This window comes from Mycetomoellerius zeteki, unplaced genomic scaffold (assembly GCF_001594055.1).
Source record: "Mycetomoellerius zeteki isolate Tzet28-1 unplaced genomic scaffold, Tzet1.0 scaffold164, whole genome shotgun sequence".
Lineage (NCBI taxonomy): Eukaryota > Metazoa > Arthropoda > Insecta > Hymenoptera > Formicidae > Mycetomoellerius > Mycetomoellerius zeteki.
The window spans coordinates 860,247-879,118 of record NW_017256594.1 but is presented as its reverse complement, the minus strand read 5'-3'; the positions used below and the strand labels follow the sequence as shown (position 1 = coordinate 879,118).

Genomic DNA, 18,872 nt, shown 5'->3' with positions numbered 1-18,872 from the left:
TGTGTAATTCACCTAAATAAGGTGAAAATTACAAAAGTGAGCAAATTCATTAGAATACTCATAATTTAATTGGTCAATAACTAGTGAATTTGTTCACTTTTGTAATTTTCATCACATTTCAAAATACGCAATCGACTCCCAGGGCAAGCAATGTCCGAACGTCGATCATACGCGCATCGGACATTATTATTACAATCGAACGCGCGTGCGGACAGGCGAATAGCAGTGAAGTTCGTCGCTGTTCGCCGCGAAATTGCGAGTGGCGACTGTGGCGCCGGGCGCGCAACAGCGGAAGTGACGTCACGCGCGGCGCAATATGGCGGACGTTGGACAACGTAAACAGTACAGCGACTACGGCAGCTCGTATGTGGGTGAGTATTTTCTCTATTTTTTCGTCGTTTTCGCCAAGCACGAGGGGATGCCGGCGAGACGTCGCGCGGCGTCGGTCGTTCGCACGTTATTGCCGAAATCGCGAGCCTGCGACAAATGATTTCCGACGTGAGCCAGCTGGGCGCGAGTGACTGTGCGATGTGTCCATGCTTTCTCGTCATTTGACACTTCGTTCGCCGTCGCTTTCTTTCCTAAAGATTCCCGAATCCCATCTGCATTTCTTCATGCTCATGGAATCTCGATTTGAATTCACGAGCGTCTGACTCGGACGCGTAATCTCATCGTGATGAGAGGCAGAACGAGAAAGAGGACGAGAGAGAGAGAGAGAGAGAGAGAGAGAGAGAAAGAAAGAAGGCAGGTGTGACGTCGCGCGAATTCCTTCGACGAAAGAGGAGACGTGTATGAGCCACGCGTTCGCGCCTCCATCGATTATGCTTAAACTAATAACAATGTCAACAGATGATATCGGAGAGGTTGCAGGACTATCAAGATTGTCGAGAGCATGATCGACGCGGCCGTGGAGGTTATAACATGCTCGCGTAATAGGACGCGTAACAGGGAAACCATGTCGACGCGACTGCCTATAAATATCGTGCTTACGCGCACACTGGAGTCCTGACGGATGAAGAGAAGATTCTGTCAAAAAAGGAGGATGACACGACGCGTGGTCCTCGGAGAGTGTGTTCTCGTAGGTGCCGCCCGCTCGCGGCGAAAGTACGACAGCTCTGTGTCCGCTGCGTATATCCGCGCGACCTTGCGTTTCGATTAGTCAGCAAGGTTGGGAATTGTTGCACAAGCTCGTCTCGGAGTAATTCCAGGCATGCATGTTTAAAAGACGTTATAAACTGGTGTTCGTAGTTGTTTCTTATATTCGAGACTGTCTCAAATATAGTCTTAAGATGTCAGGCTGGTATTCGTAATCTGTTCTTATTTCAAGATCGTCTTAAATAATGTCTTAAGATGTTAATGCTGCTCTGTGATTGGCTTATGACATCTTAAGACTGGTCTTAAATATAAGATCTGACTGTGAATATTACTCATAAACCAATCAGGAATATATTAACATCTTAAGACATTACTTAAGACAGTCTTAAAATAAGAAGGTACGAATTATGGAATTATTCAAAATAGATTCAGATCGGAATTACTCATCTATTTCCTATTATATTTTCATACATCTATTTCTATTATATTTTCTACTCTTTAAAACTGTTTAGAGTAAAATCTTACTCTGTAGAATAAACATTTGCCACTTTTTTTCAAGACTAGCTCAATTTTAATTCTTTAAAGTGAGATTCCATTCCAAAGAACTTGGAGAATAAAGGAAATGAAATAATTCCAATTGAAATCCATTCTGAACATGTCCATACGTACCCTGTGAAAGACATCTTTTAGAACATACATGTTTAAAAGACATCTAAAAGACATTAAAATGCCTTCTAGACATTGTCTGAGATTCATCAAGTCAGTTAACCCGCGACACAATAGTTAAATGTTGCTTCAGGAACAGTGTGTTAACTTGGTAGATTTCCGCCAAGTCTAATGCAGGATCTACAATAGGAGACATAATGGTAGTATTAAGTCATAAAAAATTAACCAATCATTCGCTGTGTTCCATTCTTTACTGCGAATACTGAAAATTTACATTATGTATACTATAGATTTTTTGTATTCATAGTGAATAATGGAACGCAGTCAAATGTGAGGATAATAATTGACTATAATTGGTTAATTCTTACAATCACAACTACGATTACATAATTAGGTTTAGAATAGGTTTAGAGCTGATATTTCATATATCGTACGACAAAAGTTTTCAAACCTGTTGATTGATTGTAAGATAGAAAAATTCTCGGGTCTTTCTGTTCTATAGCCACTCAACAACCTTAAAAACTTTGTCGTGTACAGTATATAAAATATCAATTTAACGCAAGTTGTTGCACAGCGTAGATGAGATAATACTGACGTAATAACATTCCAACTGTATATAACAATCTTTTTAATCGTGCAACGATTATCGTATAAGCACGAATCGAGCATCTCGACGATAAATTGTAATTAATCGGATAAAATTAGAATAGACATGGCAAAAGAAACGTGTTATTTTATACTTCTCGTTTCTGATTACGTGTTGCTTTCTACATTGATGTATATACTTTAAGAACTTTCACAATATGTATCCAAAAATTAAAGGTTATTAAGAAATTTCTTTGTGACCTTTAATTTTCACTCAAACAGCGCACGTGTTCAAAATGAGAATACAAGACGTCTTAAAGATATCTTAAAAACAACTTTAAGACTAAGAATTATAAAAAGATAAACAGTAAATTAAATCGAGATTAAAATTAATCTTCTATTGATAGAACTGGGCCTAAGACATGTTATGATATGATACATAAAAAAAATAAACATTTAAATAACGTATTATGTTTCGATTTTGGACATGGTGCTTCTATTTGAGTAGATAATTATGTATTGTAAACTTAAGTAGGTAGGTAATTTAAAGATACGCATGGATTAGTGAGACGCTATAAAGATAACTTTACATTAGTTATATTTTTATGAGATAGACTATAAAGAAATGTAAAGATAGTGAACGTTAATACTTCTCGTCATCTGGACAATACTTTTTATCTTTTCCGGAACCGGGTTTTAAAGAAAACTATAGCTAGGTAATTGTAACCGTCTCACCTATACTCACTCAAAAGTTAATGACTTTAAGAAATAATTAAATATATTTTATATTGCAAAAATAACACTACATAACACTGAGTCTTGTTTCTTTAAAGAAAAAGTTATTAATTACTGCTGAATCTATTTTACAAGTTTATACTCACAACTTTAAAAATTTTTTAATAATTATACGATTAATAATTCTGCTTCTCTTCGCGTCGAAAACTTTAGAATTACAAAAGATTGTCTTGGTAATCAATATGATTTACTTATAACGCGTTTTAGTTAATCTGCGGTCATTGTGTGATCGTAGGTGAGATTGTAAGTTTCTAAGAGTATCGTAAAATTCAATCACATCACTTTACTACAGATATTAGCGTTATGTTTCAAATACTTTATTCTATCTGAAAAAATATATTGCTGGAGTAACAAAAAACAAAAGCAAAAGCACGGGAAAGAGAGCAACGCGGATAATCAGGTTGCAAGGTATCCGCTGGCATCGACTGATTTGATTTTCAGAATTAAAAAGTATCAAAGGATGACAAACAACGTACAAGGAGGGAAACGCGAGAACGTGGGTTCGTTAATAACGAAGTTGCTCTTTTTATAATCGGTGTGTCGCTTTAATCCGGTGACGAGCCACGTGTACTCGCGTGTTTCCTTCTCTCGTTGCAAAATTAGCAAATGCATTTTTTTCGCGTCAATGCAGAGAAATCCGATGCATTTTCTCCCCCCTCTCTCTCTCTCTCTCTCTCTCTCTCTCGTAAATCATCGTCCCACTGGCGATACCTTTCTTACAGCAGGAAATCGTAATATTATTCCGCATTAAATGAAATCCGCGCGACAATATATTGAATAGGAAAAGCGCGTCAGCATATTCAAAGCTGCAACGCTCTAATAACACGCACGCACACACGTGTACACGCCGTTCCGGGATGGGAAATGAGAGTCGCATATTGGCGAATACGCCTATTCAGCCCGACGTGGCGCGTGTTTTATTGAATAGCATCGATAGCTTTGCTTGCGCTGTGTATGCACGTCCGATGGAAACGAGCCCAGAGCCCCGCTTTCCCGATAGTTTACGACGGTCCGTCGCCGGACGGGAACAACGCCTCAACAATAAATTTCTGAGCCGCCCGCGATAAATTAGGCGGAAGTCCGGCGTTACATCGTACTCGGGCGCGCGCCGGCGAAGCCCGAGACAATTCACCGAGTTAATTGAAGTTGATTCCTGCGGTACTTCGCCGTCCACCTGCGGGACGTGTCACCTTTCTCTTCTCGTAATCACGACGAAGCGTTTCTTTCTCTATATAAATCTAGCGAGACTTGGACTACGATTAGGCTCGGACGAGGGAAAAGTTTCCACTGCGTGCTATACGTGCTCGATTCTACTATCTATGACTTTCAGACACGTGATCATGTACGATCGTAACGATTTTTTCTCCTTCCTGATGACTAAGCTTGTGTTTCTTCTTTAGAGTTTCTCTCGCATCCGCTTATAACTGGTACTGTATACTGCTCTTCAGCTAATAACACGTACATCACTACATTTTCACTGCTGATTAGCAATCATTCTTTTTTAAATGGGCGTGATATCCTAATTAGGAAAAACCGATACACAATTGTGTACACTAGAAAAAACGAGGAAAAAAATCTAATTTTGAAAATAATACAGGTACATTTCGCTTCAATTTGCATCCTTGTTCAAGCCGTAATAACTCGAGCTTGTAATACAAAGTAAAGTTATACAAAGGATGTCAATTGGCTGATGAGAGGTCTGACGATCGAGCCAACGCGAATGCTCGTTCTCGGCGCGTCAATACGCACGCGTATACATACTTAATATGTAAACTGCATATCTCCGCTCGAGTCGGATTCATCGAGCGTTGTGCACTTCGCTAATTAGACTTGCATTATTCAGTCAGATGAATCGGAAGCCAATCGGTAGTGCGCCATTAATCGAGATCCATATGGAAAGAACAATTATACTGAAGTATTTAAAAATTTAGCTATATACAAATCTGGGGAAATAATTTTGTTAGATCAGAAAAATAATTATGTAGAACTCTCAAGCCGGTTGATAGAATGTCAAAACTTTTTGCAGCATTGTTTACCATGCTTGTATTTCCGACACAATTATTTTGGTGGTTCAACAAACATTATTTTCAGATCTGAGTCTACACACAGAAAAATACGTACTGTATGAAAATAATAATTACTTGTTTCGAGTATTTAAAAAATTTATATATCTACAAATCTAATCATAAGTTTATTACATCAAATTTATTGAAGATACATTCTGTAAGTTTAATACTTCATTCAATTCAAGATTATTAAATTAAAATAAACTTGATTTGCTTATTACATAAAGTCGCTTCTTTGATCAATTATATAATATTCTTCAAAAGAAAATTAATTCTTGTTTCCAGTATGTATTAATGATTTTCTTTAAATTTGTAATAAGATATTTGAAGATTATTATCACGAAAATATTCTTTGTTAAAGATGACTGTAACTTCATAGAAAGAAAGTAAATTGTGTAATTACTTCTCTTAGTAATAAAATGATTTTTTTCTGTGAGTACCTAAATTTTTAGATACTTGAGCAAAATCGTTCTTTCCATAGCAGAAACAGAGAAAGCTTTCCGCGAAGGATCCTCAAGTTTAAGGATTTAACAGGATGGTTGCGTGTCCGTGTAGTCTATAAAGAATTTTTATGTCCTCGTACGCGATGACGTTTTGTATTTAAAGTTCTGAATGGCGATGCGCTGCATTGAGATCGTAAAATAAAAGAGTGAACTTTGTGTAACGCGTTTGTAAGCATAACCGACGCCGCAATCTCGGGGCTGTCTGAAACGCGATCATGGCAATTTTTGAGACAGACGCGCGTATTTCTCTCTCTGCCATTTTCTCTTATAATCCACGCAACGATGCAATCGAGTTAGTCGAGGTTCGCAGTAAAAACGAGCGTAAGTGCAATTGCATATGGCATCATGACGAGGCAGAGTTCTTTTAGTTTTTTATCGCACGACGTGAGAGAGACGTGCACGTGCCAACTTATCCCGGTAACTTTGTAAAGTATGACCTTTAGAAGAGGAAGTTCAATGATATTAAATTTCTATACAAGCTACTCTGTGCTATACAAAATACTCTATGCGTATATGATGCGAGTCAGTTAGCTGGAAATTACAATAAAACCTATCGTTGCAAAGTGTATTACAATAGACCAATAACGTGTCTTCCATAATTAAACCTGGGATACGTTCGATCGCGATTTTATTTTCTTGTAAAATCGTTAAAAAGTAATTCGCTTCTTATAAATTGCATCAAAATAACCAAACCAACGATGAGAAATTATATTATCTCGGATTATTTTAATCATTAACTTTTGTATGATAAATTTTAGTTATTAAATTTTAATTACTAAATTTTTATTGATTAAAAATTAACATTGGTGACGTAATACGATGGAATAACATTTCGCATAGAAAGATATCTTATTTCATTCAACGTAACGCTAGCCATGAAGATTTAAGAATCTGCCGGCTGCAACTCGCAAAATCGAGCGCGTAGAACCTTTCAGACTGTTGCAGAGCTCATAACCAAACTGCATACGGTGTTGCATAAACTTCGGGAGTTGCGGTTACGTTTGGCATATATGCGGAGATGGAAATATAAATAAACTCCGTACCGGATAGCATCGCGTGCGAGATTAACGATAACCGAGATGTCTGAAGGGGCCACAATAATCTTAACTCACTCTCGTTCGTTTATACGGAAGGGAGCGAGAGGAGGAGATTTTTTTATTTCTCTCGTTCGCAGATTCGGCTTTTCCTTCTCACAGTAACCTCATTTGTCGTAAACATTTGCCTCCGCACAGTGTAAATGCTCTAGTAAGGGATATACCTTCATAAAATAAATATCTTAGGAAAGCACGTCGTAATTCCACGTGTAACACTCATTGCGATCGTTAACTTCACGGTTTACCACCCGTGCAAATCGGGTATCGATCTAAAATCCTCATTGGTAAAATTCTCAAGGTAGCCACTGACTTTGATTATGTTTGCTTCGACAACGTTACCTAGCTCGTAAATCGGCAATGCGGTTTAACAATCGCTCAAAGTAGAAAAGCGTAATATCGAGAAGTACTCTTGAAAGCAGAGGAAACTATCGACGTACATGAGTTTAAAACTAAACTTATCCTTTCCGGAAATAGACTTGTCTAAGTATCTGTATAAACTCTATCTTTCTCTTTAAATATTACAAAATAAATAATATTTTATTGTATTAATTTTTTAGAAATATTTATGTCTTATATTTTTAGAAATAAAAATCTAAAATCATTGCAAAATATAGTGGAAGATTTTATTTTATTCAATTTTTTTTTAACATGAACAACGTATTCAAAATTGCCATTATAATGTTTTATAACGTATGTAATGTATTATAATGTAATACATTATAATATATGTAAGATATTTTTTTTAAGATAAGATAATATTTAAATATTCGAGCATAGTATTAATGAATATTCAAATCGCGACGGTATATTATCCATCTATTACGTTCTTTAATAATTTCTACTTATAACATTTATGAGGTATCGCTTAAAAGTTTTCGCAAGGATGCAGTGCCAATATTTGCGACATATGGCGCGAACTTCTTCTCAGTTGGCGTACTCAAATGCGAGTGTACGAAATTATTCGAGTCCGAATTTCTAAATTAAACTTAAGCTCGTTATTTCTTCTACAGTCTGTGCAAAGATACTAGCCACTTACGTCATGAATCTATGCAAAGCTGTCTGTAAAGCGATCCAAAGATCAAGAAAGTCCAAGGTGCATGTATTTATGTTGCATCACTAATTACAGATTTTCTAGTCTTGTTTAATTACTTTATCAATTGATTATTCTAATTATTCCCGGAAGTTGCATTAATTCTGTGTAATTTTCTCATAAAAGTCTAAATTGATTAAAAATCTATATCAAAACGTTAATAATGAAAAACTTTTTTTACATTATTTTATCAAGTTTTTTTAAATAATTTATGGTAATTATTTTCTGTTATTGCAATCTACTTTTACATCACGTTATAATTTTTTCGTAACACGTTGCAATTAGAAACGATATATCATGGGTCGTTTTGCACACAGCTATGAAATCTTGTTAAACTTTCATTTTTATATAGATACGAATAACAGATTAATTGAGACATTGAAAATTATGCTTAATTATGATAATTTTTATGTATTTATTATTGGTTATTATTTTCCATATCTATAGTGACCTTGATCCTTGTTTCTGTTCTATTAATGGAAATAATATAAACACGTGTATTCTAGCAAAATGTTTTTCTAAAGGATATATTATAGAAATATATAATAACGTCAGCAACTGCTTCTTTGTAATCAGTCTCAGTGATAATTTTATTGCCGCTGGCAATGTTCAATTAAGTTATTGTTATTACGCTGCACATGGAAGCTTAAACTTGCTCGTTTTACAATCGTTAATACATAATTTTTATTAAATATTCTTTATATTCTTGTTTATACAGAACATTTGTTATTTTCATTCAGCTGATTAAACTTCTGATCTTTCTATTCAATATATATTCTATAGCAATATTATTTGATAATGCAGGGTATATGATGTGTGAAAATATATTTTTTTATATTACATTTTCTTTCTTAAGATATAACGATAGACTATATCTTTTTTTGTTTACTTTTTGGATAGATTTGTATAATCATGCTATGACACATAAAATAATTAATCTAAAACGTTATATAATATTTTTGCACATTACATAATTGTTTCACTATGATCAATACTCGACATTATTAAGTATAATACTTCAAAATTATAAAACGTTATCTTTTAGACGTTATCTTTTGGACAGATGTTTGATTATAATCTCTCATTTTATTCTCCTTTATCACTAATTGCACTCGTTCTCTCCAGCCAATCGCCACTCGTATATATCCATATGACGAACAAAACTAGACAAGCGTAAAGCAGTTTAACGCAAAGACATCGTTAACATCGTCTTTGTACCTTATACCGTCTTACATTTTTCATGCCGGCTTCTATGCCGGCTCCCCACTTCCAACAGAAAAACAGAGCGACTGTATATTTCCATCGGCGTCATCGTCAGGAAACTGCATCATTTGTATCTTGGAAAACTTTAAAATCGTGATTACAAAAGTTTAGTATTACAATATAGTATTTAATTAGATCCTTACATTTATTGCAATAAGAAAGATTAATTTGTACGAAAATAATATGAGATGTAAATATAAGTAACAAAAAGTATGATTAAGGATGCAGTTTTCTAAAATAATTAAAGAAATGTTAGAATCCTTAGCAATAATCGATTGCAGCTATAATGTGAGAGACTCTTTCTTTTTGTCACTGATAAAATAAATTCACATTAAAGGTATGAATTAAATATTGATTTACAAAGTATTTGTCAAGCATACAACTTGAGAGTTCTCCAAGTGACGCGAGACTGTTTAGTTAAACTTCGCACACATATGCATTAATTTGAAGAAAATTCTGTTGCCGCCTATGTATGTGGTGCCCCACTACGTTTTTGCGGTTATGTCAGTTGATTTCTGTCGGTGTGGCATCGTCACTCGGGATGCTGCCAACTCGCGAGGTTCGCCGTCACGCACGGCCTCAAGAGTACCGACCATCAGCGAACGGGATATTTCTAGTCTGGCTCTGCTCGCGGACTTAGTACCCAAGTATCGAGTGTGCACAGTGCATCTTCGCGTCGCGATCGAGTGTTTTCCCCCCGATATATTTTACTCGCGTTCTTTTAAATTTTGTTGGGCGTCGTGTCGATTCGGTGACGAATGTGAAAGTCGGTGATATGTCCGAGAGAAAATTCATAACGCCGAGACGGAAGCGGCACAACGACCACCCTTCTGGGTCAAGGCCGTCGGAAAGGTTGGATGTACCGAAGGAACCGGCGAGGCCGCCTAGAACGAGAACACAGACCGCCAATGTGACGACGGCTCACAATTCCAATTTCGGGAATGGCACGCAACGTAGCGTATTTGTGGAATCACAGCAGAAGCCGAGTTAGTTTGTCAGATGATTTTTTGAAAACACGACTGACTCGGTGCTTGATTCATGAAACTGTTTAGTGTTTCCCGATTTTTCGTTTTTTTTAGCATCTTGTTCTTAAAATTAAGTTTTCATATAAATAATAATTAATTTGAGGAAAATTGAAAAGTCATTAAAAAATTCAATAAAATAAATTTTTATTGCTGTCTTTCTAGTTATCTTCGCGAAACATTGGTTTCAACAACTACATTTATTTACAATAGATACATTTATGTTTTCTTCATATTTATTAAGAGTCTAGATACGAACATATCAATGAATCATTATTGATTTTAAATCTACATAATCAAGGTTCATCTGATTTTAATTATGTTTCTAACCCTCTGCAATTATATTTTGATTTCCTCTGTCTGCAATCTGAGACTGTTTTGTCCATCTCAAGTTTTTTTTTTGTTATTCTAGGCTTTCAAAAAATGCGGAAAAACTCGAAATTACTTTTCAACGTTTATTACACAATATTTTATTACTAACAATATTTTAAGAAGGGAATCGGACTCTGATTTCCTTTAGTTTAGAGAAATTTGTGAGAGAAATCTTGCTTGTGTGTGCCAGAAAATACTCAGATTGTAGACGAAGGGTTAATAGTTGAAAACAGATTTTACGCGAAGCACAAACATGACAATAATCAAAACAATGACCTAAACGTATTAAAAATTTACTTCCAGCCGAGAAGGCCCCGATGACGTCCCTCGACGAAAACGTGAACCGTGTACCACGACAACAACATAAGACAGCTGAAAATATGGGTGAGTTAGCTAATATTTTCTACCAATTTAGTTTAATTTTATAATTTCGGTTCAACTAACTTCTCTTTCTAATTCTAAGAATTAGAAAAGGATAATGAATATAATAAGTTAAACCAAGATTAAAGTGTGTCTATAATTATTACAAGAAATGGACATAAGTTTTGTTCGACTGCTCTCTTAAAATCGTTTGTCCATTCACTCCTCTCTCATCCTTTTCTTATTCGTAAATCGCATTACTGATCACGGTCGGCGTGTGTCGCTAAAAACCTAAAAATGTAACGATTCCGTGTGAATTTCGAAACGGTGACCGACTTAGGTGCGAATACAAAAGTTTATTTTTCTAGTAAATCCTTTTCTTTTGTGTACGAAAGAAAACCAACAAAAGCGACTTGTTGGCTCGTTAGATAGTCTCGCTGGATCAAATTTCTGTGTAAAGTTCGCTCGGCCAGTAGCTTTCTAGACATTGCTCGAGTTCTTCCTGAGGTTCTTGCGAAAGGTTCGAGTTCTTTACCTTGAATTGACAACTTTTTCAGATTATTCGCGGCAAAAACCGTCTTGTTCTTTTAAATTCACGTGAGTCCTCGTAATATGTCGGTCGCATGTATTTCGAAGGAAAGAATGCAATGTGAAAGTTTATTATTGAATCACTAGAAGTCTGAAAATCGCAAAGTGCTTCACTTAACGTATAAACGATCGATGTGACACAAATGTCCCATTAAATTTAATTTCTTTACACTATTGTCTGTTATTAAGATTAATTATTAACAATAGCTCCATTGAACACATTTTAATAATCACATGTTATTTTTACATTTGCTTTTTTATTGAGAAAGTTACTTTGATGTGTTTATATAAAGAATTTTTAGATGTTTATTAGTTTGATTCATTCATGTATTCGCAAATTAAAACCTGACATTTTAACCTGCGGTAAATTGTATGAAAAAGATATCTGCGTATGATAAAGAATAAAATCAAACTAAAATAATCTGTAAAATATTCTGAATATTATCATGTTCCTAACAGCGTTATTTCTCTATTGCTTTTGATTCAGTCCTTTCTGACATTTTAGTTAATTGGATCTGTGCGTTCCTTTGCCGTTTTCAGACAGAAAATCCATGACCTTGTATTTTCTGTTGTAACGCAGTAATAATAATTCATATGATTGTGAAGTAAGACAAATTTATGGAGATCAGATGGTGCGTAGACTATACATAAATAACAATGACGTAAAAATCTGTTGTGGAAGTAGATATGTAGAAAGAAAGAAAAGGAATAATAGAACTGGCATTCACGCGAGTATAATTGGCTGTTTGTTCACAATACGTAATCGCAGATTGTTGAAAGAAACGATGTTTTATTGTACGATATAAGACTGTACCGGTCTCGATCTGAATGTTATTCGAAATTAAAAATGTGTCCTGTGCACTTGATTTTATTAAAATATATTCGTAATTTAATATGAATGTTAGTAGATACACACACGGTTCGCACATCTTTTAACGTGAAACCATCGATAATAAGAACTTATATAAATATCCCGAAAGCTCCTAAAATAATTTGGCAGCAATGCCAATATAAATGCGATCGTTATTAAGAGATATAATTAAAAGATAGAATTTGAAACGAGAAATATAATTTACATTAGCATGAATTTAAAATTTTCTTAAAAAATATAGCAAGAAAATATGATAATTATTTAATATACATAACTATTTCTAATGTCTTTTAGAAATCTAATTTATTTTCATAATTTGTTTGAAATCTTCGCAGCACTCTTAACTGAGAATTATTATTATAGCATAAGCAAGACTGTCAATAAAAAACGTAAAGTCATCGGATATAAAACAAGTAGGGAACGAAACAAAGATTGAAGATACCGCGCATAAATCAAGTGTAATGTGTTACCTTTAGTATGACGAAGCATATCATGCGACGTCACTGAAAACGTCGACTGTCATATAACACGATATTATGATTTAATATATTGTCAAGATTGCAAATGTCTAAAAAAATATGCAACTTTATTTAAATTGTATTTTATTAATTATTCCCATTTATCATTTCGAACTTGTTGCTCATCACCGTGTACCAATGAAAATTTTATCGTATTTGGAAATAGTCAGAAAAATACGGCAAACAAAAAATATAAATAACGCACTTCTATTGATTGTTGTTAATTATCCAACTATTGATTATCGTTGATTATCAAACTTCAGTTTCTCGTGATATCTTTTGATATCGCTAATAAAAATTGTGTGTAAAGATATGATGAAATCAATTCCTTTATACAAGCTTAACACTTTATTATTTGAAAATTAAGTATCATTGTAAGAAGTAAGAAGTTTATATCATTAAGAAACAAAAGAACTTGAAATTATATTTAAAATGCGCAAAAGCCAAGAGAATAATAAAAAGTAATTCGATAATAAAGATCATTTGCGATACATAAATAGCATTTAAAACACAATTTTTATACATTCTGATAAATATCAATCTGTTATTATTCAGCAAAAAAATGTAAGAAATAGAACGGAGATTTCCTGTAATTAATTTCCCAGGATGTTTTGCCGTGTAAATATTACTGATCTCATGACGCGAACAGCAACAGTTATTCTAGCAGTTAGCTTATTATACTACACAGTAGTAATTTTGAGAACAAGCATTTCTTGTTTCGCTTCATCTAATTTACTTGAAAGCCTGGTATTCCGCCTTTGTATCATAACGGTATTCCTCATATTACTTTTTTCAATGGAGAAACTTAACTTTTTCCACGTTTACTAGAAAACAGCACTTTAAAGAGAAATCTATTGCACTTGAATTAAAAAAATAACACTAATTTAAAAATCTTTATTTTATTACATAGGTACATGATAACATCATAACATATAATTAAGTCTGCAGTTGATAACTTTTATCTTAGACTTTTTAGATTAAAAAAAGACATTAATTGTGAATAATTGTATAATTTTTTATTTAATATAGCCGATGAAATATTTAACAATATAGTCTTCCTGCGGTTTACATTCGGTCTCCTACTCAGTTAACCTACCGTTTCCATTAGTGATTTAAATTCCCAGTCAGTCTTACAATTGACACATCTTACAATCTCAGACACATGTCATAGGTCAACGTTAGACATATAACCGGCGGTAGTTTTATTCTTAAACTTTTTTTCGTGCCATATGCAATAAATTACACCTGAAATCCACTTATAACTAATATTAAAACATCACTATGTATAAATTTTTCGCAGTATCTTTGTTCCTTGTACTTTTTGGGCAACGGAGTATCGATGACACTGATTAAATTTTATAATTAAAAAACAAAATTTATTTTTCGGATACTCCATTATTACCGATGAAGATAAAATAATGAAATATATTTTTTTCTTGAATCTTTCAATCCTTCGATATTTATTATTATTATTATTATTATTATCCATTGTCTGTTATAGAGTTTTAGTCCAATTTTCTTTTACAGATTATCTAGAAAATTTCGATCGGATAGACAGGCTCTCGCCAACAAATGGAGAGATCCAAGACGCGGATGGTGGACGGCCGGTTCAAGTAGTACTTGCTCATCCAGATCATACCTTCGAATTAGATGAAGCTGCATTGTCAGAAATTCTCCTACATGACGACGTGAAAGATAGAAGTGTGGTTGTGGTATCTGTTGCTGGTGCCTTCAGGAAAGGCAAAAGTTTCCTTCTTGACTTTTTTCTTCGTTACATGAGCAACAAGGTAATATTCAAGCTTGATAACTGACTTTCTGTTACTTTAAATGTCGATGTAAATTAAAAAAGAACATATGCATAGAATTAAATATTTATCAAATTTGTATTATTTCATGTTCACTCTTCATCAATCGACACAAAATCGATTATTGGATGAATACGAATGACCATACGCGTTACTTCAATCAACAGTACATATTACAAAATAATACCGATTCCTGGTTGGGCGCCGAGGACGAGCCACTAAGTGGTTTTTCATGGAGAGGTGGTTCCGAGAGGGATACTACAGGGATATTGATGTGGTCGAAGGTTTATCCCGCTACCTTAGCGAATGGTGAAGAGATCGCTGTGATTCTTATGGACACTCAAGGCGCTTTCGACAGTCAGTCAACGGTGCGGGATTGCGCGACAGTGTTCGCATTGAGTACAATGCTATCCTCCGTGCAAATATACAACCTGTCGCAAAACATTCAGGAGGACGATCTTCAGCATCTACAACTGTTCACCGAGTACGGTAGACTGGCGCTAGAGAGTTCTGACAGTACACCTTTCCAGAGATTACAGTTCTTAGTCAGAGACTGGGTTTATCCGTATGAAGCCGATTACGGCGCAAATGGTGGAAAGAAATTGCTCGACAAAAGACTGGAGATTTCCGACAGGCAACATGCGGAATTGCAAAGCTTGCGAAAGCACATTAAATCCTGTTTTTCGGATATATCGTGTTTTCTCATGCCGCATCCCGGTTTAGAGATCGCGACGAATCCGAAATTCGACGGTAGATTATCCGAGATACAGGCCGAGTTCAAAAAACAATTAAAAGTGCTCATACCAATGATACTGGCGCCGGAAAATCTAGTGACCAAAAAGATCAACGGCCAAGTCGTGAAAGCGAAAGATCTATTGGAGTATTTCAAAAGTTATATCAACCTTTACAAGGGAGATGAACTTCCCGAACCGAAAAGTATGCTTGTGGTATGTATAATTTAGTGATTTCTATAATTTATATAGTGATTTTTATTTATATAAATCGATCTTTTGTTTTATTCAACTGGAACGGGTAATCATATAAACCGCAGTAATTGCGTTTTGCATTTACAGGCCACAGCGGAAGCTAACAACTTAACCGCTGTAGCAGAAGCTAAGGATTTATATCTTCAGATGATGGAGACCGTGTGCGGTGGAGCGAAACCATTTTTAGCGACCGCTCATTTAGAATCTGAACATCAACATTGTGTGGATTCAGCTCTTCGTCAATTCCAGAATAAACGAAAGATGGGCGGAGAAGAATTCAGTCAAATATATATGGAAAAATTAATCAAGGCAAATATGCACATTTAATTAAGTATTGTAATTTTTCTAATTTTTTTTCTTGAATATCTACTTTATCAAATTATTGTCAATATAGGACATGGCTGACGCTTTCTTGCAATTTAAGGCGCACAATGAAAGCAAAAATATTTTTAAAGCAGCACGGACGCCAGCAGTGTTTTTCGCAATTGCCGTTACTATGTATATTTTATCCGGAATATTTGGTCTTGTTGGTCTGTACACAATAGCGAATGTATGTAATCTTATTATGGGTGTTGGCCTTCTCACGCTTGTCTTATGGGCATATATAAGGTATGTTAAAATATTGCATTTGTTACAATTTTCTGTTATCTTACAATCAGAATTTCTGAATACCATTTTTGTTTGGGTATTATTTAGGTATAGTGGAGAATTCAGAGAAATTGGAACACAAATAGATGATTTAGCCAGTAAGATATGGGAAAATGTAAGTACATGTATCTTCTTAAAAATTAAGATTCCTTATTTTCTCTTTATACCTGTTTTGAATTTTTATCGTATGGATATAACACTTTTCTAATAAAGATTATAATTATATTCACAGTGTACTAATGAAAAACGATATTTGAGAAAGGTAGAGATTTTTTTACTCATTTATTAGTTTATTATACGTGTAATGTACTCATTTTTAATGTACTTGGTCATAATCTAAGATATAAATTATGAAAGAGATCTTAAAATTTATAGCATAAAATGTTCATAAAATATTTAAATGTTCACTAAAATCACATACATGAAATTTATATCTGTTTTCATATATCACATGCAAGCAGCACATAATGTGTATATTTTGCATATTAATATAGTTTGTATAATGTTCACATAACAATTAATATTTAACATTTTTTTATTGCAACAGGTCTGGCTATGCGCTCATCTTTGTTATAAATTTACTTATACATTAAGATACCTAATCCTGTCCATTATCGTAATTGTATTTGCAATACCTATATGTCATTTTACTTATCGCGATCTTCGCAGACATGGCTACATCTGATCACACGCTTTTCTTCTTTTCTAATTTTAATCTTTAATTATCTTTAATTCCAAATTGCTTCTCTCTTCAAGTCTTCTATGTTCTTTACACGTCTATGTTTTGCACATTTCTTACTAACAGAATCGTTTCATAGAAGCGTAACTATTAAGATCACATTTTTTATTATCTTTTTTTATTCCTGTCATAAGCTGAGTGCTAACAGGAGCAAATATCTCGAAAAGGTATGACATTCGGCTACATAAATACATGTAATCAAATTTTGAACTTTATTAATCACTGATTACATCTTTCTCTTTCTAAACATTACATCCATAATTGCTTGATCAAAAAATCTATTTCTTCCTTATAACTATTAATACTTCTTCTATGTTGACATGTTAAATTTCATAAAGTAAACGCTGCTCGTAACTAAAACACAATTTAAAAATCTCGAAATTTTTGAAAATAATAAAATTATGCAGTTTCGCATATTATAAAATATCATAAAATAGTGCAGTTCTGATGGAAAGAATGATTTTTACTTTTGTTCAGTTCATGAAGCCACTCTACCAACAATTTGTGGAGAAGTCCGTGTCTGTAGCAGTGGCGCAGGCTGCTGAAATAGCGGTAACGAATTCAACAAACGCCACTGTCACTGCCAATGGCAAGCCTAAATTATTGTAACATTCATTCCCGTAATATCTTAATTGTTCAAACGAATCGAAAATATTGCATCCTTATATGTTAAGTGGCATAATCAAATTTTACAATATCGTGATGTTTTGACATACCGCCATGAATAGTTTTTTCTCTGTTTAAAACTAGATTAAACATTATGGCTTGGAAGCACTAATTTGAAAATGACTGTGAATGTATATACGATGTATTCTAATTATAAAACAGCGTTAGATTGATGGAAATCGTGTGATTACTAGTATTGCCTAGTATATCCTTGATATGGATGTTGTAAAAATAAAATCTTGTACTGGTGAAAAATATTATTATTGTAGCTTGACCTGAAAGTTTTATCAAGGGGATGTTAATATATTTAAAGTTATTGCAAATTATCAAAAGGTAGAAAAGTGCATTTGTAAAAATATTAAGAAATAGGAAAAAATAAGTCCTTATATAGCAACTTTTCGTTTGTTTCCATTAAGTTTATGAAGTTTTCCTGTTGTATCCATTACATTTAAAATGCATTTTGCAGTTAATTTTTATTTTAATAAGAAGGATTTGTTTTGCATTATGTCTTTGTTATTTTTGTGTTATTTATATGCTTGGACTAACGAAGTTCAGATTTCATTCGTGCCAGAAATGCGTAACATGAGTTGTACTGGACTACTGTTTAATAAAAGGATGTATATATTGCACGCGATGTTATTCACATTCTACATAATTCGAAAAAAAAGTGATAAAAATACTTAGAATTTATTTAACTGCGATATAGATATTCATACACGCCATATTGCTATAGTATATGACTTTATTAAATGCAATATCTCGAAGTTGCCCGATTACATTGATCTACTTAAGAGTAATATAAGTCTTATTACCAACACGCTGTTAATAGTAATCAAATTTGTGTAGATATGCTGGACTCCATTTTCTATATTGCTCATTGAATAAAACTGATTAATATTATTACTTTAAATTTACCAAGTTTATAATGTTAGATTTATCTAAAACGATTAGCAAATATAAAAAATATTAGCTTTTTTATTTCCATGAATTTTGTTCAATGAGTAATTTTGATAATAATTTGACGTATGCGTGTATTAAAACTCTACCAAGTCTTGCCAAGCGAATTACTAATATACTTCGATCTATAATGTGTAGTTAATAGAGTATATACCTATATAATAAATTTATTTTTATTTATAC

General features: G+C 33.8%; 1 protein-coding gene across 6 annotated transcripts; it reads left to right on the top strand.

Annotated features, from left to right (window-relative positions):
* The first annotated feature begins 214 nt into the window (after positions 1-214).
* atl (atlastin GTPase) lies at positions 215-18,499 on the top strand. 6 transcript variants are annotated; one of them, XR_001936561.1, is made up of 11 exons: positions 215-371; positions 9,892-10,143; positions 10,855-10,935; positions 14,416-14,675; positions 14,861-15,640; positions 15,767-15,988; positions 16,074-16,288; positions 16,376-16,442; positions 16,560-16,589; positions 16,875-17,233; positions 17,544-17,595. XR_001936561.1 is itself a non-coding variant. In XM_018445675.1 (11 exons), exons 1-11 carry the CDS (start codon positions 317-319, stop codon positions 17,673-17,675), a joined length of 2,127 nt encoding a protein of 708 aa, XP_018301177.1. In that variant the 5' UTR covers positions 216-316; the 3' UTR covers positions 17,676-18,499. The 6 variants fall into 6 exon arrangements, 4 of the variants coding, with proteins under 4 accessions (XP_018301177.1, XP_018301178.1, XP_018301180.1 ...); XM_018445675.1 differs by having other exon boundaries at positions 216-371; positions 17,201-17,233; positions 17,544-18,499; XR_001936562.1 differs by lacking the exon at positions 16,560-16,589.
* The last annotated feature ends 373 nt before the right edge of the window (positions 18,500-18,872 follow it).